Source organism: Prinia subflava, chromosome 15 (assembly GCF_021018805.1).
Source record: "Prinia subflava isolate CZ2003 ecotype Zambia chromosome 15, Cam_Psub_1.2, whole genome shotgun sequence".
NCBI classification, from domain to species: domain Eukaryota; kingdom Metazoa; phylum Chordata; class Aves; order Passeriformes; family Cisticolidae; genus Prinia; species Prinia subflava.
Window position 1 is genome coordinate 16,077,251 of NC_086261.1, and position 26,921 is coordinate 16,104,171.

Consider the following 26,921-nt stretch of genomic DNA (forward strand, 5'->3'; position numbering starts at 1 on the left):
GGAGGAGAAGAGGAGGAAGGAGGAGAAGGAGAGGGGAAAAGAGGCGGAGGAAGAGGGGAAAGAGGAGGAGGAGGAGGGAAAAGAGGAGAAGTGGAAAGAGGAGAAGGGAAAAGAGGAGGAGGGAGAAGAGGAGGAGGAGCAGGAGAAGGGAGGAGAGGCGGAGGAGACGGGAAAAGAGGAGGAGAAGGGAGCAGAGGGGCAGGAGAGGGGAGAAGAGGAAAGCGAGAAGAGGAGGAGGAGGAGCAGGAGAAGGGGAAAGAGGAAGAGGAGACGGGAAAAGAGGAGGAGAGGCGGGCAGAGGAGCAGGAGAGGGGGGCAGAGAGGCAGCAGAGCGGAGCACAGGGGCAGGAGAGGAGGGCACAGGGGCAGCAGAGCGGAGCAGGGGATCAGCAGAGCGGAGCAGAGGCGGAGGCGCCGCCGCCCCGCGCTCCGAGCGGGACGGGCCCGAGCTCCGCCGCCACCGGCGCTGCCCCGGGCGGGAGCGGGGGGGTGACACCGGCGGTGACAGCGACCCCGGCGCGGGGCCGGCGGCGATGGCGGCGGGGCTGTGGCGGCGCTGGGCGCTGTGGGCCGCGCTGCTGCTGCTGGCGGCGGCGCAGGAGCCGTGGCGGCAGCTGATCCAGTGGGAGAACAACGGGCGGCTCTACAGCCTGCTCAACAGCGGCGCGGAGTTCGTGCCCGCCGGGCAGGAGCGGCCCGCGGGGACGCGCCTGTGGCTGGCGGGGACCGCGGGGACCGCGGGGACAGCGGGGACAGCGGGCAGCGTCCGCCGCCAGGCTCCCGCCTCGGGGACGGTGCGGGGACAGGCGCGACATCCCTTCGGCTTCGGCCAGGTGCCGCCCAACTGGCGGGACGGGCCCGTGGGCGACGGCGCGGGGGGACAGCGGCGACAGACGGCGCGCGGCCGGCAGGCGACGGCGACAGCCTCGGGGGTGGCCGCGTCCTCGTTCGCCTTCGCCTCGGCGGGACAGCCGCCCTTTGTCGCCGCGGGGGTGGCGGGGCAGCCGCCCTTCGTCGCAGCTGGGGTGGCACCGCACGAGGGGGTCCCGAGGAGCGCAGGGACAGGGATGGGGACAGGGATGGGGACAGGGATGGGGACAGGGATGGGGGCAGGGATAGAAATGGGGATGGGGACAGGGATGGGAACAGGGACAGGGATGGGGACAGGAGCAGGGATGGGGACAGGAGCAGGGATGGGGCCAGGGCCGTTCCCGCTGCAGCCCCGCGCGTTCCCCGAGGATTTCGCCGAGGATCCCCCTCCGTACGGGGCCGCGGGGTTCCCTCTGGACCGCCGCTACTCCCACAGCCTCTACCACGACTCCGAGCCCGAGGCGCGCCCCGGGGCGGCCTCCGCGGAGAACCTGCCCTTCGGGGCGCCGCTCCCGCCGCAGCGCCGGCAGCAGCCGCCGTTCCGCGAGCCCTACGGGACCGGCATGGCCCGGCCCGAGCCCTTCGGCACCGGCATGGCCCGGCCCGAGCCCTTCGGCACCGGCATGGCCCGGCCCGAGCCCTTCCCGGCCGAGATCCCGCAGGCCGTGCCCGACAGCCAAGCCCGGCTCAGCGTGGGCAGCGTCTACAGGCCCAGCCTCGGGGCGCGCGGTGAGTCCGGGGCTCCTCGGGGGTTCCCGGGATGGGCGGAATTCCCGGGATTCCCTCCGGGGCTGCGGTGAAGCCAGAGGGGTTCTCGGAGCGGTGGGAACGGGGAGGAGCAGAGCTCGGCTGGGGGGCTGCGGTTGGGATGGAGCCGGGCGTGTCCCGGGAGATCCCAGAATTTTGGGATGTCCCAGGTAATCCTAAACTTGTGCGATGGGGCTGTGCAATGTCCCAGGGATTCCTGGGGTTTGTCCCAGGCAATCCCATAATTTTGGGATGTCCCAGGTAATCCCATATTTATGAGACGGGGCTGTGCCGTGTCCCAGGACATTCCCAGATCTGTCCCAGGCAATCCCATCATTTTAGGATGGGGCTGTGCCATGTCCCAGGGCATTCCTGGGGTCTGTCCCAGGGAATCCCATATTTTGGGATGGGGATTGGATCCTGGTTATCCCGGGGGTGTTTGGAATGGGATTGGATCCCGGTTATCCCTGGCGTGTTTAGGATGGGGCTGATCCCGGTTATCCATGGGATGTTTGGGATGGGGCTGATCCCGGTTATCCCGGCCGGGACACTCTCCATTCCCGGATGGACACACAGATCCCTGCTCCCCCACTCCGGGGTCGCTCCAGGGTCGCTCCTTCCCCATCCCGATGAAATTCCCGGGATCCGGGCTGAGCTTTCCCAGCGTTTTCGCTCCGCAGGGCGTGAGGAGCCCTCGGGAGCTGCTCCCAGCCCATCCCTCGGGAATCCCAGCCCAGCCTGGCCCCGGCTCCAGCCCCATCCCAGTTTTCTGGGAAAAGCCCATCCCGGAGGATTTGGGGCGGTGGGAAGGGCCCGGCCCAGCCCTGCCCTACACGGACAGGGAGGGAACAATCCCGGGAAAAAACTCGGGAACGAGTGGGGGTGTTGGGGGTGTTTGGGATTTTTGGGACAGGACAGGGCTGATCCCAGTTATCCACGGAATATTTGGGACGGGACAGGGCTGATCCTGGTTATCCATGGAATATTTGGGATGGGACAGGGAATGGGGCGCAGGGGGTGAAGAACACGAGGGATTCAGGGACACATCCAAGGAATTCCAGCATTCCCGAGGCTCCAGAGGGACACTCGAGGACAGCTGCCCCGCCGGTGACCCGGCGAAAATTCCGGCCAAATTCCCAGGGAAAGATTCCGGCCAAATTCCCCCCGTTGGCAGCGTCCGCGTCCTTCCAGGATCCCCGGTGGCTCCGCCAGGGAATTCGGGACACTCAGCTCCCGGAGCTTCCCGCGATTCCCGGGGAAATTCCACGGGGATCAAGCTGGCCCCGTGGAATTCCGGGTCACTGGAGATGTTTTGGGAATGTTGGCACCTCCCGGGGGTCCTAATTGGAGCCGAGGGCTCCCGGAGCCGCGGCCGGCGTTAATTAGGGTTAATTATTGATTATTAATGATGGGTTCTGCCGCCAAAGCTCCTCGGGAGCCTCCTAATCCCGGCCGGATCCGCCAGGAATGTTCGGCATTCCCGGCCCCCGGCTGGGGGTTAATGAAGGGAGCTGATGGGGGGAGAAAAACAGGGAAAAAACAGAGGGAAAATGGGGAAAAAGCAGGGAAAAACAGGGAAAAACAGGGAAAAATGGGGAAAGCAGAGAAAATCAGGAAAACCAGGGAAAACAAGGGGAAACCAGGGGAAAATGGAGGGGAAATGGGGGGGAAATGGGGAAAATACAGGGAAAGTGGGGGAAAAGCAGGGAAATCAGGGAAAAATTGGGAAAACCAGGAGAAATTGGGAAAAACTAGGGAAAAATCAGGGAAAAATGTGGAAAAATGGAGCTGGGGGTGAATGATGGAATTTTGGGGGTTTCTGTGGGAATGGGGGCATGGCAGGTCCACACCAGGTGGGGAAATCTGGGAAGAGGGGTTGGAAAAGATTCCAGGCCTGATCTAGAGGTGGGAGGGAGAGGAGCAGCTCCTGGGGGTGGGGAAGAGAAGGGGGCTCCAGACCCCAAAAGTTTTCCCTCCCCAGATCCCAACCCCGATCCCATTTCCAGGGAGTTTCTTTATCCTGGTCCCTGATCCCATCTCCAGGGGTTCCTTACCCTGATCCCAACCCTGACCCCAAAAACTTCCTGATCCCAACCCCAATCCCATGTCCAGGGGTTCCTCACCTGAATCCTGACCCCAGGGATTTCCTCACCCTCGTCCCAACCCCGATCCCAACTCCAGGGATTTCCCAGTCCCGATCCTAACCCAGATCCCATCTCCAGGAGCCTCCTGGTCCTTGATCCCATCTCCAGGAGTTTTCCAATCCCGATCCTAACCCAAATCCCATCTCCAGGATTTCCTCACCCTGATCCCAACCCTGACCCCAAAAACTTCCTGATCCCAACCCCAATCCCAACTCCAGAGGTTCCTCACCCCAATCCTGGCCCCAGTCCCATCTCCAGGAGTTCTCTCATCCCAATCCCATTTCCAGGGGTTTCTCACACCAAATCTTCACTTGGAACCCATCTCCAGGGGCTTCCTGCTCCCTGATCCCATTTCCAGGGGTTTCTCATCCCAATCCTGACCCTGATCCCATCTCCAAAACTTCCTGGCCCCAATCCTAATCTCGATCTCATTTCCTGGAGTTCCTCACCCCGATCCCATCGCCAGGGGTTCCCTCACCGCAATCCCAACCCCGGTCCCGTGTCCAGAGGTTTCCCAACCCCAATCTCATCTCCAGGGGTTCCCTCATCCCAATCCCGATACAGATCCCATTTCCAGGGGTTCTCTCATTCCAGTCCCAACCCTGATCCCATCGCCAGAGGTTTCATAGCCCCAATCCCAGCCCAGATCCCATCTCCAGGGGTTTCACAATCCCTGATCCCAACCCCCATCCCATCTCCACGGGCTTCCCAAACCCACTCCCACCTCTAGGGGTTCCTCACCCCAATCCCAACCCTGATCCCATCTCCAGGGCCTCTCTCACCCCAATCCCACCTCCAGGGGTTCCTCACCCCAATTCCAACCCAAATCCCATCTCCAGGGGTTTTCCAACCCCGACCCCAGCTGAGATCCCATCTCCATGGGCTTCCCAAACCCACTCCATCTCCAGAGGTTTCCCAACCCCAATCCCAACCCGGATCCCATCTCCAAGAGGGTTTTCCCCCCTGACCCCATGGATTTGGTCCCCCAGGGATGGTTCTGGAAGGAAAGTGGGATTTGGGAATTCTGTGGGGTGCTGGGAATTTGGGTCCCACCAAGCAGAGTTTGGGGTCACCCCTGGCTGAGCCGGGAGATGTCAGAATTCCCGGGGAAGGCTCCCTTTGGAGGGGTCGGATTTGGGATCGGGGGTGAATCCGGGGACTGGGAATCCTGGGATTCTGTGGGGATGGAGGAGGGATTCTGCTGGGAGGGGATCGGGATTGGGATTGCGAATGGGATTGCAAATGGGATTGGGATGGGATTGATGGGAAGGGATTGCAATTGGGAATGGGAATGGAATTGCATTTGGAATTGGGAATGGGATTTGAATGAGATTGGGATGGGATGGGAGTGAAATGAGATTGGGATGGGATGAGACTGGGATTGTGAATGGAATTGGGATTGGGAATGGGATGGGATTGATGGGATGGGATTGGGATTGGAATTGAGAATGGGATTGGGATATGATTGGGATGGGATTGATGGGATCAGATGGGATGGGATGGGAATGGGATTGTGAATTGAATTGGAATTGGGACTGTGAATGGGATTGGGATTGGGATGGGATGGGATGCCGGGGTCCCCTGGGTCTCTCCGGGTGTCCCCATTCCCATTCCGTGCCCTCCTGCCCTCCCCCACTCCCGCTGTTCCATGGCTCCTGTGGGATTTCCGGGCTGATCTCGGCACTCCAGCACAAACAGGGGCTGATTATCCCGATTTTCCCGGGAACAGACGGGAATCTCCCCTGGCAGCTCCTGGGGCACCCGAGGGGCGGGTGGGAAAACCCAAAACCTTTTCCTGCTGGGACTGCCCCAATCCCATTTTCTTGGATTTTTGGGAAGCAGGAAAACACCAGCTTAGCAAACCCCCCCGGAATTTGGGGTGGGATGGGGACAATTCCAGAGGCAGGCGATCCTGGATCCCGATACCCCGGGAATTCCAGAGGTTTGACCCCAAAAGGAGGCGCAAGATCCCATAAAAATGACGGGGCCATCCCAGGGCAGGATCCAGCGGGGAAGGGGAAAATCCAAATCCCATAAAACTCCCCGCTGGCCCGGGAGTCGGATTTCGCTCCGGAGCTTCCAAGAATTCCTTATAAACAACAGCAGGGAGGGAAAAAGTTTCCGAAAGGATGGAAAAGCTTCCCTTGGCTGGCCCGGGGTCGTTTTCTGTGGGTTTGGGTTTTTTTTGTTTGGAATTTTTTAAGGGATGCGGGAGAAGTTTTTCCGAGCTCTCCCCGGGTTTTTTGGGGGGTTTTTTGTGTCCCCCCGGGAATTACATCAGCGGGAATGGGGCAGGAAATGAGCTCCAAAGGAATGACGCGATCCCTCCCGGGAAGGCAGGCCCAGAAACAAGGAGGCATTGTTCTCCTTTCCAGGGAAAAACGGGGGAAAACGAGGGAAAAATGAGGGAAAATTGGGGAAAACCAGGGGAAAATGTGGAAAACGGGAAAAAACAGGGGGAAACCAGGGGAAAAAGGGGGGAAATGGGGAAAAACCAGGGGAAACTGGGGCAAAACAGTGGAAAAGGGGGAAAAAATAGGGAAAACTGGGGAAAAAAACAGGAGAAAACCAGGGAAAATGGGGAAAACCAGGAAAAAAGGGGGAAAACCAGGAAAAAAGGGGGGAAATGTCCCTGTCCCCCATCATGTCCCCAGTCCCCAATCCCAGCCCCCAGTGACATCCCGCTTTTCCCACAGGGCTCCTGGATCAGATCCCAGATATCCCCAATCCCAGTCTCCAATCCCTGTGCAATCCCAATCCCCAGTGATATCCCGCTTTTCCCACAGGTTTCCTGGATTGGATCCTGGATATCCCCAATCCCTGTCCCCAATCCCTGTCCCCAACCCCCGTCCCCAATCCCCGTCCCCAATCCCTGTCCCCAATCCCCGTCCCCAATCCCCTTCCCCAATCCCAGTCCCCAATCCCAGTCCCCAGTCCCATTCCCCAATCCTATTCCCCAATCCCAGTCCCATTCCCCAGTCCCAGTCCCCAATCCCACCCGTTTTCCCACAGGACTCCCGGATCTGGTCCCGGATCCCAACTACGTCCAGGCCTCCACGTACGTGCAGAGGGCGCACCTGTACTCGCTGCGCTGCGCCGCCGAGGAGAAGTGCCTGGCCAGGTGAGAGCCGGGAATGGGAGAGAGGGGATCCCGGGAATGGAGAGAGGGGGGATTCCTGGGAATGGGAGTGCTCTGGGGTCGGGGGGATGTGGGTGGAGGGAGAGGGGCTGGGGTGAGGCAGAGATGGGCACAGAGCGGGAATGGGATTCCCGGGAAATGGGGAGAGTCTGGGAAAGGAAGGGAAGGGAGGGGAGGGGAAGGGAAGGGAAGGGAAGGGAAGGGAAGGGAAGGGAAGGGAAGGGAAGGGAAGGGAAGGGAAGGGAAGGGAAGGGAAGGGAAGGGAAGGGAAGGGAAGGGAAGGGAAGGGAAGGGAAGGGAAGGGAAGGGAAGGGAAGGGAAGGGAAGGGAAGGGAAGGGAAGGGAAGGGAAGGGAAGGGAAGGGAAGGGAAGGGAAGGGAAGGGAAGGGAAGGGAAGGGAAGGGAAGGGAAGGGAAGGGAAGGGAAGGGAAGGGAAAGGAAGGGAAGGGAAGGGAAGGGATGGAGGAGGGAACAATGGGAGAGGGAAGGGCGGGAGAAAGGGAAGGGGACAGGAAAAGGAAAGAGGAAAAGGGGAAGGGGGAAGTGAAGGTGGAAGAGAGGGAAGGGGAAAGGAAAAGGGAAAGGGGGATAAAGGAAAAGGGGGAAGGGGGAAAGGGGAAAAAAGGGGAAAGGGAAAAGGGGGGGGAAAGGAGGAAAGGGAAAGAGGAGAAAAGGAAAGAGAAAAGGAAAGGAAAAGGGGAAAAGGAAAAGGAAAAAGGCACCGGGAACAGCCAAGGAGTGCCCGGAGGGTTCCTCTCCTTTGCCATGGAGGAAATCCCCTGGGGACAAGGAGGGCCCTCCCACAGGTGGGCAAGGGGGCACGGCAGAGCCACCATCCCCAGTGTCCCCAGCATCCCCAGTGTCCCTCCCTCCCCACTGTCCCCAGTGTCCCCAGTGTCCCCAGTGTCCCCAGTGTCCCCAGTGTCCCCAGCATCCCCAGGTGTCCCTAGTGTCCCCTGTGTCCCCAGTGTCCCCAATGTCCCCAGTGTCCCCAGTGTCCCCAGCATCCCCAGGTGTCCCTAGTGTCCCCTGTGTCCCCTGTGTCCCCAGTGTCCCCAATGTCCCCAGCGTCCCCAGTGTCCCTCCATCCCCAGTGTTCCTCCCTCCCCGCTGTCCCCACCGTCCCCAGTGTCCCTGCTGTCCCCAGTGTCCCCAGTGTCCCCCCCTCGCTGTCCCCAGCACGGCGTACGCGGCCGAGGCCACCGACTACGACGTGCGGGTGCTGCTGCGCTTCCCGCAGCGCGTCAAGAACCAGGGCACGGCCGACTTCCTGCCCAGCCAGCCCCGCCACAGCTGGCAGTGGCACTGGCACAGCTGCCACCAGTGAGTGTCCCCGCTGTCCCCTCGGTGTCCCCGTGTGTCCCCTCAGTGTCCCTGTGTGTCCCCAAACCCCGTGCACCCCCTGCAGGCACCCCCAGGACTTGGAGGGGCGGTCGGGTAACATTTCCTCATTTGGTGGCTTCATTTTGGGGTCCTCCTCCAGTTCTTTGTCCCCAAAGCCACCGTGATGGTGGCAGTGGCACAGGTGCCACCAGTGAGTGTCCCCAGCCCTGTCCCCACCTCTCACCCCCCGCACTGGTGACACTTTTGGAGCTTTTGCATGAAATGTCCCCTGCTTTGTGTTGGTTTCTGGGGTTTCCTTGGGGTCTGTGTCACCTTCTTTGGGCTCTTTGTCCCCAGAACTGCCACCAGTCAGTGTCCCCAGATGTCCCCAACCTCGACCCACCCCCTGCTGGCACCTCCAAGGGTTTTCATGGCATTTTAGTGGCATTTCCCATTTGGTGGCTTCGTTTTGGGGTCCTCTTTCAGCTCTTTGTCCCCAAAGCCACCGTGACAGTAGCAGTGGCACAGGTGCCACCAGTGACTGTCCCCAGCTGTCCCCAGCCTGTCCCCTCCCTCTGGTGGCAGTTTTTAGTGGCATTTCCCCCATTTGGTGGCATTGCTTTGGGGTCTCCTTGGGGTTGGTGTCACCTCCCTTGGGTTCTTGGTCCCCAAAGCCACCGCGCTCCTGCACCTGAGGTCCCCTCGCTGTCACCGTGAATGTCCCCAAGGCGGGAGCTGCCAGCAGTGATGTCCCCTCCCCCATATCCCCTCTAAAGGGTGGTGACATCCCTGGTGTGACATCCCCTCAGTGTCCCCTCAGTGTCCCCTGAGTGTCCGAATTGTGGTGCCCTCCCTGTCCCCTGACTGTCCCCCTGATTGTCCCCGATATTCCTCTGGTTGTCCCCTGACTGTCCCCATGATTGTCCCCTGAGTGACGCCTGCTGTTCCTTGATCGTCCCTTAAATGTCCTCCTGACTGTCCCCATGACTGTCCCCCCCTTACCCCACGGCTTGTCACCTGATTGTCCCCTGACTGTCCCCTTGATTGTCCCGTGACTGTCCCCTGCTGTCCCCTCACTCTCCCCCTGATTATCCCATTGCTTGTGCCCCTGAATGTCCCCTAAGTGTCCCCTTGATTGTCCCCAGAGTGTTCCCACTGTCCCGAGTGTCTCCTCTCTGTCCCCTGAGTGTCCCCAGTGACTTCTGCTGCCCCCTGACTGCCCCCTGATTGTCCTCACTGTCCCCTGACTGTCCCCATGTCCCCTGAGTGTCCCCTGAGTGTCACCACTGTCCCCTCAGTGTCCCATTGAATGTCCCTTGATTATCCCTTGATTATTCCTCTGAGTGTCCCCTGCCTGTCCCAACTGTCCCCTGAGTGTCCCCAAACTGTCCCCTGAGTGACCTCTGAGTGTCCCCTGAGTGACCCCTGACTGTCCCCGAACTGTCCCCTGAGTGACCCTGAGTGTCCCCTGAGTGTCCCCTGAGTGTCCCCTGAGTGTCCTGATTGTTCCCTGACTGTCCCCATGTCCCCTGAGTGTCCCCTGAGTGTCCTGATTGTCCCCTGACTGTCCCCATGCCCTCTGAGTGTCTCCTGAGTATCCCCTGAGTGTCACCACTGTCCCCTCAGTGTCCCATTGAATGTCCCTTGATTATCCCCTGATTATTCCTCTGAGTGTCCCCTGCCTGTCCCAACTGTCCCCTGAGTGTCCCCTGAGTGTCCCCTCGTTGTCCCCCGCTGTCCCCTGCTGTCCCCAGGCACTACCACAGCATGGCGGAGTTCAGCCACTACGACCTGCTGGATGTCACCTCGGGGCGCCGCGTGGCCGAGGGACACAAGGCCAGCTTCTGCCTCGAGGACACCACCTGCGACTTCGGCCACCTCAAGCGCTACGCCTGCACCGCCCACACCCAGGTGACACCGGGACAGTGGCTTTTGTCACTTTGGTCACTTTTGGTCCCTCTTTGTCCCTTTTGTCCCCACTTGTGCCACTACGCCTGCACCGCCCACACCCAGGTGACACCAGGACAGTGGCTTTTGTCACTGTGGTCACTGTGGTCCCTTTGGTCACTGTGGTCACTGTGGTCACTGTGGTCACTTTGGTCACTGTGGTCACTTTTGTCCCTTTTGTCCCTTTTTGTCCCCATTTGTGGCACTACACCTGCCCCGCCCACACCCAGGTGGCACTGCAGTTACAGTGACTTTTGTCACTTTTTGTCCCTTTCAGTCACTTTTTGTCCCTTTTTTTCCCTTTTGTCCCCATTTGTGGTGCTACACCTGCCCTGCCCACACCCAGGTGACACCGTGGTGAAACGACCTTGGTCACTTTGGTCACTTTTGTCACTTTTGTCACTTTTGGTCCCTTTCAGTTGCTTTTGGTCACTTTCCCCAACCCTTTTGGTCCCTTTTTGTCCCTTTTTGTCCCTTTTCTCCCCCTTTTTTGTCCCTTTCTGTCCCCTCAGGACCTCAGCCCAATGTCCCTGAGCCACCTGAGTGCCACTTTTGTCCCTTTTTGTCCCTTCTTGTCCCCCTTTGTCTCCATTTCTCCCCTTTTCCCCCTTTTTATCCCTTTTTATCCCCTTTTGGTCCCCTCTTGTCCCTTTTTGGCCACCTTTGGTCCCTTTTTGTCCCTTTCCTCCCTTTCCCACCCTTTTTGCCCTTTTTCTTTTCCCTTTTTCTTCCCATTTCTTCCTTTTCTTCTCCCTTTTTCTCCGTTATTCCCCCACTTTTTCTCCTTTTTTGGTGGCTTTTGGTCCCTTTTTATGGTCCTTTTTGCTCCACTTTTTCCTCTTTTCTCGCTTTTTTCCCATTTTTCTCACTTTTTCCCCCTTCCCCCCCCATTTTCCCTTTTTTCCCCCATTTCCCCATTTTTTCTCATTTTTCCCATTTTCCCATTTTTTATCCCTTTTCTTGTCCCATTTCCCCCCTTTTTTATCCATTCCCCCCCTTTTTAATCCATTTATTCCCCTTTTTGGTCCATTTCCCCCCCCATTTTTCCCATTTCCCCCCCCCCCATTTTTTCCCATTTCCCCATTTTTTCTCATTTTTCCCATTTTTCCCCATTTCCAGGGGCTCAGCCCGGGCTGTTACGACACCTACAATGCCGACATCGACTGCCAGTGGATCGACATCACCGACGTTCCCCCCGGGAATTACATCCTCAAGGTGCCCGGGCACATTTTGGGGTCAAAAAATCCCAATTTTGGCTCAAATCAGGATTTCCCCATTTTGGGAGTTTTTTTCCGGGGTGGTTTTCCCACTTTTTCTCCTTTTCCTGCGTTATTTTGGGGATTTTCCTCACTGATTTTCCCATTCCCCTCTTGATTTTTGGGACTTCTTTCCCTTTTCTTTCCCCTGTTTTTGGGAGTTTTCCCTGATTTTCCCTTTTCCCTTTTCCCTGTTGATTTGGGGGATTTTTTCTCCCTGATTTTCTCTTTTCCCTGTTCATTTTTGGGGCATTTTTCCTGCTTCTCTCCATTTTCCCATTTCCTTCTTGATTTTGGGGATTTTTTTTCCCTTTCCTTTTCCCCATTTTGGGAATTTTTTTTCCATTCTCTTTTCCCTGTTGATTTTTGGGATTCTTTTTCCCCAATTTTTCCCATTTCCCTGTTCATTTTGGGGATGTTTTTCCCTGATTTTCCCTTTTCCTTGATGATTTAGGGATTTTTTTCCTTGATTTTCCCTTTTCCCTGTTAATTTTGGGAATTTTTTCCTCCTGGTTTTCCTTTTTCTCTTTTGATTTTTGCGATTTTTCCCCCCCAGTTTTCCCTTTTCCCGTTAATTTTGTTGGGGTTTTTTGTGGGGATTTTTTGCAATTTCCCCCTTGATTTTGGGGAAGCTTTTTCCCCTTCTCTCTTCCCTGTTTATTTCTGGGATATTTTTCCCCCCGATTTCCCCTTTTCCCTATTGATTTTTGGGTTTGTTTTTTTGGTTTTTTTGATGTTTTGTTTTTGGGTTTTTTTTGTGTGTGATTTCCCCATTTCCCACCTAATTTTTGAGATTTTTTTTCCCTCCTCTTTTTCCCATTTTGGGTTTTTTCCCTTGATTTTCTCATTTCCTTGTTAATTTGGGGGATTATTTTTTCCCTTTTCCCTGTTAATTTTTGGGATTTTTTACCTTATGATTTTCCCCATTTTGTTTTTTTCCCCCTGATTTTCCCATTTCTCTGTTAATTTAGGGGATTTTTTTCCTTCCCTTTTCCCTTTTCCCTGGTTATTTTTGGGATTTTTTCCCTTCCCTTTTCCCTGGTTATTTTTGGGATTTTTTCCCTTCCTTTTCCCTATTTTGGGATCTTTTCTCCAATTTCCCTTTCCCTTTTTGGCATTTCTTTCCCTTTTCCCAGAGATTTTCCCCCATTCCCACCCGATTTTCCCCGGGATATTTTTTTTCCCCCGTGCTGATTTTCCAGAATCCTTTTCCCATTTTTTTCCCTCATTCCCAGGTCCAGGTCAATCCCAAATATTTGGTGCTGGAGTCGGATTTCACCAACAACGTCGTGCGCTGCCACATCCACTACACCGGGCGCTTCGTGTCCGCCTCCAACTGCCGCATCCACCAGTACGGGATTCCCAATCCCAAAAAAATTCTGGGATTTCGGCAAATTTTCCCTTCTTTCTTGCTTTTATCCTGCTTTTTCCCCACTTTTTTATGCCTTTTTTGGGGTTTCCCACTTTTTTTCTGCTTTTTTCCCACTTTTTTTTCTGCTTTTTTCCCACTTTTTTTCTGAATTTTTCCTGGTTTTTCGCTTTTTTCCTGATTTTTTCCCTTATTTTCCCCACTTTTTTCTTACTAATTTTTTTCTGAATTTTTCTCTTTTTCCACTTTTTTCCCTGAAATTTGCTAACTTTTTTCCCAGTTTTCCTGCCTTTTTTTGCTTTTCCTGCCTTTCTTCTGAATTTTTCCCACACTTTTCTGGTTTTTCCCACTTTTTTTGGGTTTTCCCCACTTTTTTTCTCAAACTTTCCCACTTTTTTCTGCTTTTTTCCTGGTTTTTTCTGAATTTTCCCCTTTTTTTTCCACTTTTTCCCTGATTTTTCTCCTCATTTTTCACGATTTCTTCCCTTTTTTTCTGATTTTTCCCACTTTTTTCCTGAATTTTTCCAACTCTTTTCCCAGTTTTGGTTTTTTTTTTTTCTTTTCCTGCCTTTCTTCTGAAATTTTCCCACATTTTTCTGGTTTTTCCCGACTTTTTTCCAAGTTTTCCCTGATTCTCTTTGCTTTGCTTTTTACTGTTTTGTCCTGTCCCCAATTTTTTTTTTTGCTTTTTTCCCCATTTTTTTCTGCCTTTTTAAGTTCTTTTCTGATTTTTCCTGGTTTTTTGCTTTTTCCCAAATATTTCCAGGGTTCTTTTTGCTTTCCCCCCCTCCTTTTTCTGATTTTTCCCAGTTTTTTCTGCTTCTTTCCTGCTTTTTTCCCAATTTTCCCCTCTTTTTTCCCAAATTTTTCCTGCTTTTTCCATATTTTCCGTGCTCTTTTTGCTTTTTTCTTGCCCTTTTCCTGCTTTTTTCCTTCTTTTTTCTACTTTTTCCACTTTTTTCCAAATTTTTTCTGCCTTTTTCGCTTTTTTCCCATTTTTATCTGATTTTTTTTCCTGCTCTTTTTACTTTTCCCCTTTTTTCCCACTTTGTTTTTCTTTTTTCCCGTCTTTTTCCCAACTTTTTTCTCTTTTTTCCGATTTTTTCACTTTTCCCCACTTTTTTTCCCACTTTTTTCTGGATTTTCAGCGTCTTTAATGGTGAAGGTCAGGAAGAATAATCGGGATTTGGAATTTTGCCAATTTTCCATGGAATTTTCTGGGATTTGCCCACTTGGGGTTGGGATTTTCCTCCTTTCCCATGAAATTTTCTGGAATTTGGCCATTTGGGGTTGGGTTTTTTCCTCATTCCCATGGAATTTTCTGGGATTTGGGGGTGGGGATCGGGATTTTGCTCCTTTCCCATGGGATTTTCCTGTTTTCCCTGCAGATCCTGATGGCAGCCGAATCCCAGGATTTCCCGGGACATTCCCGAGGTGGCTCCGACGCCTTCCCAAAATTCCCCCTTTTCCCAATAAAAAGCGGGGAAGCCACGAGGACTCTTTGGAATCTTTTTTTATCCCGAGTTTTCCCGTTATTCCCAGTTTTTCCGTGTTTCCCGAGGGAATCCAAGGCTGGAATAAAAGCAGGGAGCCCCCAGCGTTCCATAAAATCCTCAGGATCCTTCAAATCCTCAGGAATTTTCGGGGAATGTCTCCGAGGGGGGGGGAAGGAGCAGCTCTGGGGATTTGGGGAGGGGAATCCTGGGGGGTTTTTGGGGAATTTTTCTGTTTTCCTGCCCTTGTTGAACCCGGAGAGATTTGGGAATTTGGGGGGTTTGGGAATTTGGGGGTTGGGAATGGGGTCGGGGATGGGCTGGGAATGGGGACAGTGGGACGGGAATGGGACACTGGGAATGGGGACAGTGGGAATGGGGACACTGGGAATGGGATTGGGGACATTGGGATTGGGGACACTGGGATGGAATGGGGACCCCAGGATTGAGGACACTGGGACTGGGGACACTGGGACGAAATGGGACACTGGGATTGGGGACACCAGGACTGGGGACATTGCAATAGGACTGGGGACACTGGGAATGGGACATTGGGAATGGGGACACTGGGACTGGGGACACTGGGACAGGAATGGGGACACTGGGAGTGAGAAGCCACTGGTGACATTATCCTGCCTGGAAAAGGAATTGGGATCGGGAATGGGATACTGGGAATGGGGATAGTGGGAATGGGAACACTGGGAATGGGATTGGGGACATTGAGATTGGGGACACTGGGACTCAGGACACTGGAATAGGATTGGGAACACTGGGATTGGGGACACTGGCATGGAATGGGACATTAGGAATGGGGACACTGGGAATGAGGAGCCGCTGGTGACATTATCCTGTCTGGAAAAGGGAATTGGGATTGGGAATGGGATACTGGGAATGGGGACAGTGGGATGGGACTGGGGACATTGGGAATGGAGACACTGGGACAGGAATGGGATATTGGGAATGGGGACACCGGGACTGGAATGGCACACTGGAATGGGACTGGGGACACTGTGATGTGACTGGGGACACTGGGACTGGGGACAGCAGTGCAGGAATGGGGACACTGGGATGGGGACACTGGGATGGGATTGGGGACACTGGGACAGCCCTGATAGCCCTCCCCACCCCATTCCTGGGATTCCCCCCTGGAGTGACCCCTCGGACACCGTTTGTCCTCCCGGGATTTTTTGGGAATTCCTGAAGGATTTATTGGGAATTCCTGAAGGATTTATTGGGAATTCCGGCGCCTGAGGCCGATGGCCACCGCGGCTCCGGCCACCACCACACCGGCCACCGCACAGGCCAGCACTGTCCCCAAGGCTGGCAGCGTCACCGAGTCTGCAAAGGGACAGGAGTGACCCAGAGGTGACCGGGGACTGTCACCCATTGTCACCCACTGTCACCCACTGTCACCTCTGAGGACTCACCCTGGTGGCTCGGTGGGCGCTGTCCCCGCTGGTCACTGGAGAGCAGCACTGGACCGATGACAACATCAGCTTCGGAGGTGGCAGCTGGGGACAGTGAGGGGACAGTGAGGGACAGCAAGGGACAGTGAGGGACAGTGGGGGACAGTGAAGGGACAGTGAAGGGACAGTGAAGGGACAGTGAGGTGGGATCGCCCCACCACCATTGTCTCCCCCTCCCTGCTGTCCCTGCCATCCCCACTGTCCCCATGTCCCCACTGTCCCTGCTGTCCCTGCTCTCCTCATGCCTCTGTTGTCCCCATGTCTCCACTGTCCCTGCTGTCCTTATGCCCGCGGTGTCCCCATGTCCCTGCCCTCCCCACTGTCTCCAGTGTCCCTATGTCCCCACTGTCCCTCCCATTCCCACTGTCCCTGTTGCCTCCATGTTCCCAGTGTCCCCAGTGTCCCCAGGTCCCTGCCATCCTCATGTCCTTGCCATCCCCGTGTCCCCATTCTCCCTGCTGTCCCCACTGTCCCCATGTTCTTGCCATCCCCACTCTCCCCACTGTTCCTGCCTTCCCCGCTGTCCCCGCTGTCCCCACGTCCCCATGTCCCAGTGTCCCCGTGTCCCCTCACCGTGTCTCCGGTAGCGGTGGCCGTCCCAGGGCTCCGGTGGCCGCATGCTCCGTGCCATGGCCGCGCTGCCGCAGTTGCCCAGCTCGCAGCAGCTGCAGATGTCCCTTGTCCCCTCCACGGGCGCCCAGCTGTGGCAGGGAGGTGACAGCGGTCACCGGGTGCCACCAGGCCAGGGTGGCCGCGGTGTCCCTGCGGTGTCCCTGCAGTGTCACTCACGTGTTGCGGGCCTTGCTGAAGGAGCAGGCCTTGTTCAGCGCGTCCGGGCTCTGCTCGGCCGGGGTCACCTTCAGGTGACACGTGATGTAGATCTGGGGGACAGGACACCGGGCCATGGGGACACACTGTCACCCTCTGCCACCCATGGGCACACACTGTCACTCACTGCCACACACTGTCACCCATGGGCACCCATTGGCACCCACTGTCACCCACTGTCACCCTCTGCCACCCATGGGCACCCACTGTCACCCACTGACAGTGATTGTCACCATTGTCACCCATAGCCACCCATTGGCACCCACTGTCACTCATTGACAGTGATTGTCACCCACAGTCATTGATTATCACTGATTGTCACCCACTGTCACCCACTGTTATCCACTGGCACCCATTGACAGTGATTGTCACCCATTTTCACGGCCACACATTGTCATCCACTGTCACCCACTGTCACCTACTGGTGCCAATGGTCACCCATTGTCACCCATTGTCACCCATTGTCACCCATTGTTATTGATTGTACTGATTGTCACCCATTGTAATCAATGGCCACTCGTTGTCAGCCATTGTCATTGATGGTCACCCATTGTCACTCATTGTCACCTACTGTCACTCATTGTCATTCATTGTCACCCACTGTCGCCCACTGTCACCCATTGTCACTGATTGCTATCTATTGTCACCCATTGTCACTGCTGGGGCCACCACAGGGTTTGGGACCACCAGGCTGTCCCCTGGCTGTCTCCAGCTGTCCCCAGCTGTCCCCAGGCTGTTCCTGTGCTGTCCCCAGCTATCCCCAGCTGTCCCCATGGTGTCCCCAGCTGTCCCCAGGCTGCCCCCAGGCTGTCCCCGGGCTGTCCCCGGGCTGTCCCCAGGCTGTCCCCAGGCTGTTCCTGTGCTGTCCCCAGCTATCCCCAGGCTGTCCCCAGCTGTCCCCAGCTGTCCCCAGGCATTACCAGGCTGCGGGTGTCACCGGCGAAGCGGAAGGCGTCGATCTGGAAGCGCAGCACGTCCTGCCGGGGCCGGGGGGTGACAAAGGCCGAGCTGGTGGCATCGGAGCGCCCGTCCACCAGGCAGCTGCGGGGACAGCAGGGTCATGGCCCGCGGTGGCACCCGGGGGTCCCCGGGGTCCCCAGAGCACCCAAGGGTCCCCAGAGCACCCGACAAGGGCTCGGCACCACCTGGGCAGCCCTTAGATCCCCAAATGTCCCCAAATGTCCCCAAAATGTCCCCAGAATGTCCCCAGCTCACCCACTGAAGTTGATGATGGAGCAGTGGGGTGGGATGAGGTGGCACCCCCACTTCCCACACCCCAAAGTGTCCCCAACTGTCCCCAAACAAACCCATCAAAGTCAATGATGGCACAGTGAGGTGTCACCATCCCCTGGGTGTCCCCCAGACCCAAATTGTCCCCAAATGTCCCCAAATGTCCCTGTGCTCACCTGCTGAAGTCAGCGATGGAGCAATGGGACCAGGAGAGCTCAGCACCCCTTGGATGTCCCTCCGCAGCCCAAAATGGTCCCCAAATGTCCCCAAATTGTCCCCAAATGACCCAAACCCACCTGGTGACGTCAGTGATGGAGCAGTGAGGAGGGACGAGGCGTCACCACCTCCTGACCATGTCCCTCACCCCAAAGTGTCCCCAAATGTCCCCAAATTGTCCCCAAAGTGTCCCCAAATCCACCTGTTAAAGTCTACAATGGAGCAGTGAGATGGGATGAGCTGTTGTCACCTCCTGACCTTGCCCCTCACCCCAAAGTGTCCCCAAATGTCCCTAAACCCACCTGCTGAAGTTGTTGATGGCGCAGTCAAATGTCACCATGCCCTGACAGTGTCCCAGACCCCAAAGTGTCCCCAAATGTCCCCCAAATGTCCCCAACCCACCCATTGCAGTCAATGTCGGTGTAGTGGCACAAGGAGGGCTCACCAACCCCTGGGTGTCCCCCAGACCCCAAAGTGTCCCCAAATGTCCCCAAACGCCCCCAAACCCACCTATTGAAGCTGACGATGACGCAGTGGGGAGGGATGAGGTGCCACCACCTCCTGACCGTGTCCCTCACCCCAAATTGTCCCCAAATGTCCCCAAATTGTCCCCAAATGTCCCCAGCTGTCCCCGCCCACACTCGTTGAAGTCAATGATGGAACAGTGGGGAGGGATGAGGTGTCACCACCTCCTGACCGTGTCCCTCACCCCAAACTGTCCCCAAATGTCCCCAAATTGTCCCCAGATGTCCCCAAATTGTCCCCAGATGTCCCCGCGCACCCGTTGAAGTCGATGATGGCGTAGTGGGGCTCGCTGCCGGCGCCGGGGCCCAGCGTGGCCACGCAGGAGTCGACGAAGAGCCGGAGCGGGATGTGGCTGTGGGCGCCCACCTCAGCCTGGATGTTCAGCACTTCCCCCAGGCGGAACGTGGAGAAATCCCGCTCCGAGCTCCAGTCCTCTGGAAAAGCCAGAGGGGAAAGGGATGGGAAAGGGGGAATCCCCAAAAAATCCCGCTCCGAGCTCCAGTTCTCCAGAAAATCCAATGGGAAAAGGGATGGGAAAGGGGGAATCCCAAAAAATCCCACCCGGAGCTCCAGTCCTCTGGAAAAACCAACAGGAAAAGGGATGGGAAAGGGAGAATCTCAAAAAAATCCCACACGAAGCTCTGGAAAATCCAATGGGAAAAAGGATGGGAAAGGGGGAATCTCAAAAAATCCCACACGGAGCTCCAGTCCTCTGGAAAATCCAATGGGATCAACCCCAAACTCAATGTGAAAGGGGAAGAGAGGAGGGACAAGGGGTGGGAAAGGGATGGGAAAGGGGAAAAGGGGATGGAAAAGGGGATGGAAAAGGGGGAATCCTGAGAAATCCCACTCAGAGCTCCAATGCTCTGGAAAATTCATTGGGATCAACCCCAAACCCACCCTGAAAATGGAAAAGAGAAGGGATGGGAAAACGGGATGGGAAAATAGAAAGGATGGGAAAAGAGAAGGGATGGGAAAAGAGAAGGGATGGGAAAAGAGAAGGGATGGGAAAAGAGAAGGGATGGGAAAAGAGAAGGGATGGGAAAAGAGAAGGGATGGGAAAAGAGAAGGGATGGGAAAAGGGGGAATCCCAAGAAATCTCAGCTGGAGCTCCAGTCCTCTGGAAAATCCAATAGGATTGTTCCCAAAGAGATCCTGAAAGGTGGAAAGGGGAGGGACAAGAGGTGGGAAAGGGATGGGAAAGGGAATGGAGAAATGGGGAAAAAGAGGGAGAAAAAGATGGAAAAGGGGATGGAAAAGGGGATGGAAAAGGGGATGGAAAAGGGGATGGAAAAGGGGATGGAAAAGGGGATGGAAAAGGGGATGGAAAAGGGGATGGAAAAGGGGATGGAAAAGGGGATGGAAAAGGGGATGGAAAAGGGGATGGAAAAGGGGATGGAAAAGGGGATGGAAAAGGGGATGGAAAAGGGGATGGAAAAGGGGGAATGCCAAGAAGGCCCTTTTGGAGCTCCAGTCCTCTGGAAAACCAATGGGATTGCTCCCAAAGCCATTCCAATGGGGAAAAGGGATGGAAAAGGGGGAAAGGGGGGGGAAAGATGAGAAAGGGAGGGATAAGGGGGGGAATAAAGGGATGAAAAGAGATGGAAAAGAGGATGGAAAGGGATGGAAAGGGAGGGAAAGGGAGGGAAAGGGAGGGAAAATGAAGGGAAAATGGAGGGAAAATGGAGGGAAAATGGAGGGAAAATGGAGGGAAAATGGAGGGAAAATGGAGGGAAAATGGAGGGAAAATGGAGGGAAAATGGATGGGGAAGGGAAGAGGATGGGAAAGGGGAAAAAAGGGGCAGAAAGGGATGAAAATGGGTGGGAAAGGGGATGAAAAGGGGGATGGAAAGGCAGAAAAGGGCTGGAAAATCCCAATCCCGCACCGTTCATGAGGCGCAAGGAGAAGAGGAGCTTCTCCTCGGAGGCCAGCACGGAGTTGAAGGGAGACCAGGTGGGACGGATGGAGCCGCTGGTGACGTTATCCCGCCTGGAAAAGGGAACAGGACACTGGGAATGGGGACACTGGGAATGGGACACTGGGAATGGGAATGGGGACACTGGGAATGGGGACACTGGTGATGTTATCCCACTTGGAAAAGGGAATTGAGTTCAGGAATGGGACACTGGGAATGAGGGCACTGGGACTGGGGACAATGGGAACAGGGATCACCGGTGACATTATCCCACCTGGAAAAGGCAATCAGGATTAGGAATGGGAATGGGACACTGGGAATGGGGACACTGGGAATGGGAATGGGGACACTGGGAATGGGAAGCCTTTGGCGACATTATCCTGCCTGGAAAAGGGAATCAGGATCAGGGACACTGGGAATAGGAACAGGGACACTGGGAAGAGATTGGGGGACATTGGGAACTGGAATACTGAGAATGGGGCAGTGGGACAGGATTGGGGACACTGGGAATGGGACACTGGGATGGGAATGGAAATCCCAGGAATGTGGGGTGGAATCTCAGGATGGGAATGGAAATGCCAGGAATGCTGGGAATGCAAGATGGGATCTGGCAATGGCAGGACTGTGGGATGGGATCCTGGAGACACTGGGAATGGGGACCCCAGGATGGGAATGGGGACACCGGGATGGGAATGGGGACACCGGGAATGGGAGTGGGGACACTGGGACTGAGATGGGACACTGGGACTGAGATGGGACACTGGGAATGGGAATAGGGACATTGAGAATGAGGAGCCATTGGTGAGACCTGGAAAAGGGAATAGGGCCAGGAATGGGAATGGAACACTGGGAATGGGGACACTGGGAATGGGGACATTGGGAATGGGGACACTGGGATGAGAATGATGCACTGGGATTGGGGACACTGGGAATGGGAATGGAGACATTGGGATTGGGGACACTGGGATTGGGAGTGGGAATGGGCACACTGGGATTGGGGACACTGGGACTGGAATAGGACATTGGGAATGGGGACACTGGGATGGGAATGGGGGCACTGGGAATGGGACACTGGGATGGGAATGAGGGCACTGGGAATGGGGGCATTGGGATGGGAATGGGGATGTTGGGAAGGGAATGGAAACCCCACAAACGTGGGCCGGGATCCCGGGATGGGACTGGATTCCCGGGACTGCAGGGCCCAGGGACACACCTGGGGTAGTGGCACTCGATGGGGACACTGGGAAGGGATTGGGGGACACCAGGATGGGAATGGGGACCCCATGAACATGGAATGGGATCCCGGGATGGGACCGGATTCCCAGGAATGCCGGGGCGCAGGCACACCTGGGGTAGTGGCACTCGATGGGGACACTGGGATGGGAATGGGGGACACCGGGATGGGAATGGGGACCCCATGAATGTGGGACGGGATCCCGGGACAGGACCGGATTCCCGGGAATGCCGGGGCGTGGGCACACCTGGGGTAGTGGCACTCGATGGGGATGAGCGCGGGGCTGCTGCGCACGATGGCCGGGTTGCTGCCCGGGCTGGGCTCGTAGCTCAGCAGCGTCCGGTAGATCAGGGAGTCCGGAGTGACCTGGAACGGACACCGGGAATTCTGCCACAGCCGGCAGGAACGGGGAGAACCCAGGAATAAAAGCCGGGAATTCTCTGTTCCCCCATCCAGGGATGTCAGAGGGGGTTCAAAGAAATCGGGGGATTCGGGGTGATCCGGGAAGAAAAACGGGGAATTCCTTGAGAGAGGCCAGCCCTGATCCCAGCAGCGCTGCTGGGCTGCCCGGGAATGCTGCAGGAATCCATGGAAATGGGGGGAAAGGGGTGGGAAAGGTGAAATGGAGCAGGAAAGGGGGAAAAGAGATGGGAAATGGGGGGAAGGGATGGAAAAAGAGGAAAATGGGGTGGAAAAGGGGGAAAGGGAAATGGAAAAGGAGGGAAAGGGGGGTGGAAAAGGGATGGAAAAGGGATGGAAAAAGGGATGGAAAAAGGGATGGAGAATCTCCGTTTTCAGGGGGTTGAATTAAACCCGAGGGAAAAGGAGCTTTTCCCACTCCTCTGCGGGAAAAATGCTCCAGTTTGGGATGGGAAAAGCTGCGGGAAAAATGCTCCGATTCCCGGGAAATCCCGGCTCCTCCTTGCCCTGGAATAAACCTGGATCCAGCCCCTTGGATCTCCCGTAAAACCGGGAATGCACGCGGCCCCGGGGGGAATCCTGGAGAGACCCCGGGATCGGGACGGGAATCACCTGGATCTCCCTCAAAACCCGGGATCCGGACAGCCCCGGGAGCCGCTCCAGGTGGGAATCCCGAGATAGGAGCAGGACTCACCCGGATCTCCCTTAAATCCTGGAGCCGGGAGCCGCTCCAGGGGAAATCCTGGGCTGAATCCCGGGATCGGGGCGGGACTCACCTTAAAATCCGGGATTTGCAGGAGCCCAGGAGCCGCTCCAGGTGGGAATTCCGGGATCGGGACAGGACTCACCTGGATTTCCCCCCCACACCGCGGGATCTCCTGGAGCCTCTCCCGGTGGGAATCCCGGGATGGGGACAGGACTCACCTGGACCTCCCTTAAATCCAGGATCAGCAGGGACCCGGGGGCAGCTCCAGGTGGGAATTCCGGTGGGAATCCCGGGACCGGGACAGGACAGAACTCACCTGGATCTCCCTTAAAACCAGGGATTTGCAGGAGCCCGGGAGCCGTTCCAGATGGGAATTCCGGGACAGGACTCACCTGGATTTCCCCCCCCACACTGCGGGATCTCCTGGAGCCTCTCCAGGCGGGAATCCCGGCGGGATTCCCTCCCCGGCTCGGGGCCAGGACTCACCTGGACGGTGCTGCCGCACTCGTGCAGGCCGGCGCTGAAGGTGACGGTTTTTTGGGATGCATCCAGGCGGGAATGTTTGCAGGCGGCGGGGCCCAGGCTGAGCTCGGCGGCGCTCACCAGGCGCCCGTTCCCGAACAGGTCCCGGTGCACGATCACCACCAGCTGCGCCTCCTGGCACTGCACCTCCACCGGCATCTGGGATCGGGAATGCGCCTGGGAATACCCCTGGGAATGGGGATCGTCCCCCCAGATCCAGGGGCTGGGAGCGCCCCGCGCCGGCTCCCAGGGCGGGGGAGCGGGAGCGGCCGGGGCGGCGCAGAGCAGCGCCAGGAGCAGGCGGATTTGGGAGCGCATCCTGGAAAACCCCTGGAATTCCCAGCGTGGGGAGCGCCGCGCTTCATCCCGGCTTTATATCCCGCTTGGAATGAGCCCCCCCCCCTCGTCCCCGCTCCCTCCCGCCCCCCTGGAATTCCAAGGGCGCCCCTGAGCTCGCGCCCGTCATTTCCGGGGTGCCAGGGATGGGGTTGAGCGTTCCCGGCGGATTTTCGGGAATTGTTTATCCCGGCCGGAGCCGCGGAGCCGCTGGCGGAGGGGATTGTTTGGGTTCCGCGCTGATAAGGGCCGGCCCAAGGCTCCGCGCTTCCCGGGATCCCGAATTCCAGGGACAACCCCGGCACCCCCGGGGAGCTGTTCGCCCCTCGGACCGGGATTTTTGGGAAAGGGGAGGGGGGAGTCACCTTCTATCCCAAAAAAAACCCGGGATTCGCGCATCCAGAGGGGGTTGGATCATCGGGAATGACGTAGACCCCGAAATTCCAACCCCAGCAGCGAGGTCAGAGCCAAAATTCCTTCGTTTTTTTGGGAATAGAACGTGGGATCCCTCCTCCCTCCCCGAATTCCTCATCCAAGGGGAAAACAGCGCTCCGGGATTCTCCTGGAATTCGGGAAAATGAAGGAATTTTGAGGTCTCCGTCCTTCCCAACCATCCAAACCCAAATCCCTTAAATTTTGGGGGGATGGAACGTGGGGAGAACGGCGCTCCGGGCATGCCAGGATTGTCCCTGGAATTCGGATCCCAGGGAAAAGCCTTGGATGAGGATTTTGGGAGGGGGAGGCACTTCCTATCCCCTAAAAAATGGGATTTGGATCATCGGGAATGACCAAATTCCAGCATTTTTCTCCCTCCTGGCTCTTCCCAATCGGTTGGATCTGGGGGAAACAGGCAAAGCTCCTCGGGAATTATTCCCATGGATTTTTCAGGCTCATTCCCGATTTTCCTCCTTTCCGCAGGGTCATTTCATGACCTTTGTTATCCCAATCCCGGTTTTTTATGGAATTTCTGTCCCTTCTCACTTCCACTCCTCCTCCCCCCAGTTTTCCACCAGCTCCGTTTTTCCCCAAATCCCAAAATTCCCTCTCCTGCTTTTCACCACATCCCTGGAAAACCTGAAAAAATGCCCCAAGATTTGGGATTTTTTTTTTCCCAGCTGGAAAATTCTGGGAAAACGAAAGGAACGGGAAATTTTGGAGGCATCCATCCCAAAGGAATTCCCGGGGGTTTGGAGCTGGCACCGACTCAGCATTCCCAAAACATTTTATGGATCAGCGCCAACCCCTCCGCTGCTTTCAGGGGTTTTCCACTCATCCCAAAATCCCCGAATCCCGAGTTTTGGGGGGTTTTTTCCTCCCTCTGTGTTTAAAATACTTTGGAAGCAGCGTGGGCCGAGTGGAAATTCCCGGGATTCCAGAGGCTGAGCTCCTGCGTCAGGGAGATATCGGGATATTCCGCGGCCCAGCGGGGGGAGAATCCTTGGATTCAAGGCCTCTCCTCATCCCAGGAAACTCCGGGATTCCTTTGGGATTTCAGGACAAAGAATCCCTCTGGGGGTGAATTCCAAAGGGAAAAAATCTGGGAATGGAGGTGAGGGGCTTCCATAGGGAAAAGGGGATTTCTGCTCTGGGAGTTTTTTGGGAATAGCAGAGCCCAGGAACTCCCAGGGAGATGGGAAAGCACCAAATCCTGGCTTTTTCCCCATCCCATTTTCCCTAAAAACTGAGTTTTAATCCTAGAGAATTCTGGGATGGGATAGGAGCTCTGGGAATTCCCAGGTGTTTCCCTCATCCTTGATTTCTTTGGGATTTTCCCGAGGTTTTCCCTCATTCCCAGCTCCAGGCTTGGGATCTGAGCTCTTCCCAAGTTTTTCAATCCAAAATCCCTCTGGATCCCGGGAAAAAAAGGGATGATCCCAAAAAACCCTGGATTGGGAAGGAATCCAAGAGGATTCAGGGCCTGGGAAGGGATTCAGGAATCCTTTCCCAAATCCAAGGATTCCGATCACCCCAAATCCCCCTTGGAATCTCATCCCGAGGAATTCCAGGTCAAGTTATCCTGGGATTTCCAGTCCAGCCTGTGGAATTCCCTATTTTCCACTGCCAGGAATTCCAAATGCAAGGGGAGCAAATCCCGGCTCTTCCCGGGGTTCCCTTTCCCATGAAAAATCTGGGATCAGGCCGGAAGCGCTTCCCGATTTTCCCCGGCTTTGGAGCTCCCTGATCCCGGGAATCCCACACCCAGGAAAGACTCTGGAATCAGATTTCCCCCTCCAGCTGGAATTTTCCCTTGGAAAACCCCTGGGAAGAGGCAAAAGCTCTTCCCAAACTCCCATTTTTCCATGGATTTGCTGCGTGCTGGAAAATCCAGGAATGGGATCAAACCCAGGGCCGTTTTTGTGGGAAAAAAAATCCCAGTTTGGAACAAGAGAGAGAGGGGTGGGAATTCCACCCCCAGGAATTCCAAGCCCGGGAATTCCATTCCTCGCCCCAAGGATTGTTTGGAATTGTTGGATCCCACCAGGATAAACAATCCTTGGGATTCCTGCCCTCGGAATTCCTCCCCCCGCTCCCAAAAGCGGCTCTGAAATTCCCTTTTCCTGCTTTTTCCCCCACTCTTTTTAAATGGAATTCAGGTTTTTTCCCACTCCCACCCAAAAATCCTGGGATTCTCCGGGGTTGGAAAAGGATTTTTGGGGAATTCTGGAGCAAATTCCAGGGGTTTTTATGGATTCAGGGCTTGGGGACGCCCTTGGGCTGAGGATTGATAAAATATTTTAGGGTTTTATTTTTTCAAATAACTCCTCATTATTATGGTTTTTTATTCCCAACTGGAATTTTCCAGGAACAAACAAAGTCATGAATTCACCGATTAACAAATCAATAATTATATATTTAATTAATTAATTTGTTAATTTCCACGGGGAGCAGCTGCTCCAGCCCCAAATCCCGATTTTCTCCTGGAGGTGGCAGAAGGAACAAGGAAAGTCCCGGAATTTTTATAGGGAAAATCCAATTTTCCCACTTTTTCCAGAGGGGTGGGAGCAGTGATTCCCGGGAAATCCGGCCTGGGAGGGGCGGCACAGGGATGATCCCAAATCCCATCCCCCAATCCCGGCCCCAAATCCCAAATTCTGGCTCTGAATCCCAAATCCCATCCCCAAATCCTGTCCCCAAATCTCCTCCTGGCCCCAAATCCCATCCTGCTCCCAAACCTTGTCCTGGTCACCAGTTGCATCCTGTCCCCAAATCCCATTGTGTCCCCAAAACCCTTCC

The 26,921-nt window shown here is 55.8% G+C and overlaps 2 protein-coding genes across 3 annotated transcripts; one reads left to right on the forward strand and one right to left on the reverse strand.

Annotated features, from left to right (window-relative positions):
* The first annotated feature begins 277 nt into the window (after positions 1 to 277).
* Positions 278 to 14,286, forward strand: LOXL1 (lysyl oxidase like 1). 2 transcript variants are annotated; one of them, XM_063412147.1, is made up of 7 exons: positions 278 to 1,599; positions 6,774 to 6,882; positions 8,080 to 8,223; positions 9,978 to 10,236; positions 11,290 to 11,385; positions 12,662 to 12,777; positions 14,184 to 14,286. In XM_063412147.1, the coding sequence occupies exons 1-7, from the start codon at positions 534 to 536 to the stop codon at positions 14,188 to 14,190; spliced, it is 1,797 nt and encodes a 598-aa protein (XP_063268217.1). In that variant the 5' UTR covers positions 278 to 533; the 3' UTR covers positions 14,191 to 14,286. The 2 variants fall into 2 exon arrangements, with proteins under 2 accessions (XP_063268217.1, XP_063268218.1); XM_063412148.1 differs by having other exon boundaries at positions 288 to 1,599; positions 9,978 to 10,134.
* Positions 14,287 to 15,491: 1,205 nt separating this feature from the next.
* On the reverse strand, positions 15,492 to 26,253 carry ZP3 (zona pellucida glycoprotein 3). Its single transcript, XM_063412153.1, has 9 exons — positions 23,316 to 26,253; positions 21,951 to 22,069; positions 20,440 to 20,543; positions 18,810 to 18,987; positions 17,503 to 17,623; positions 16,544 to 16,635; positions 16,328 to 16,455; positions 15,716 to 15,799; positions 15,492 to 15,626 (listed from the first exon to the last, which is right to left on the reverse strand). The coding sequence occupies exons 1-9, from the start codon at positions 23,667 to 23,669 to the stop codon at positions 15,517 to 15,519; spliced, it is 1,290 nt and encodes a 429-aa protein (XP_063268223.1). The 5' UTR covers positions 23,670 to 26,253; the 3' UTR covers positions 15,492 to 15,516.
* Between the last annotated feature and the right edge of the window lie 668 nt (positions 26,254 to 26,921).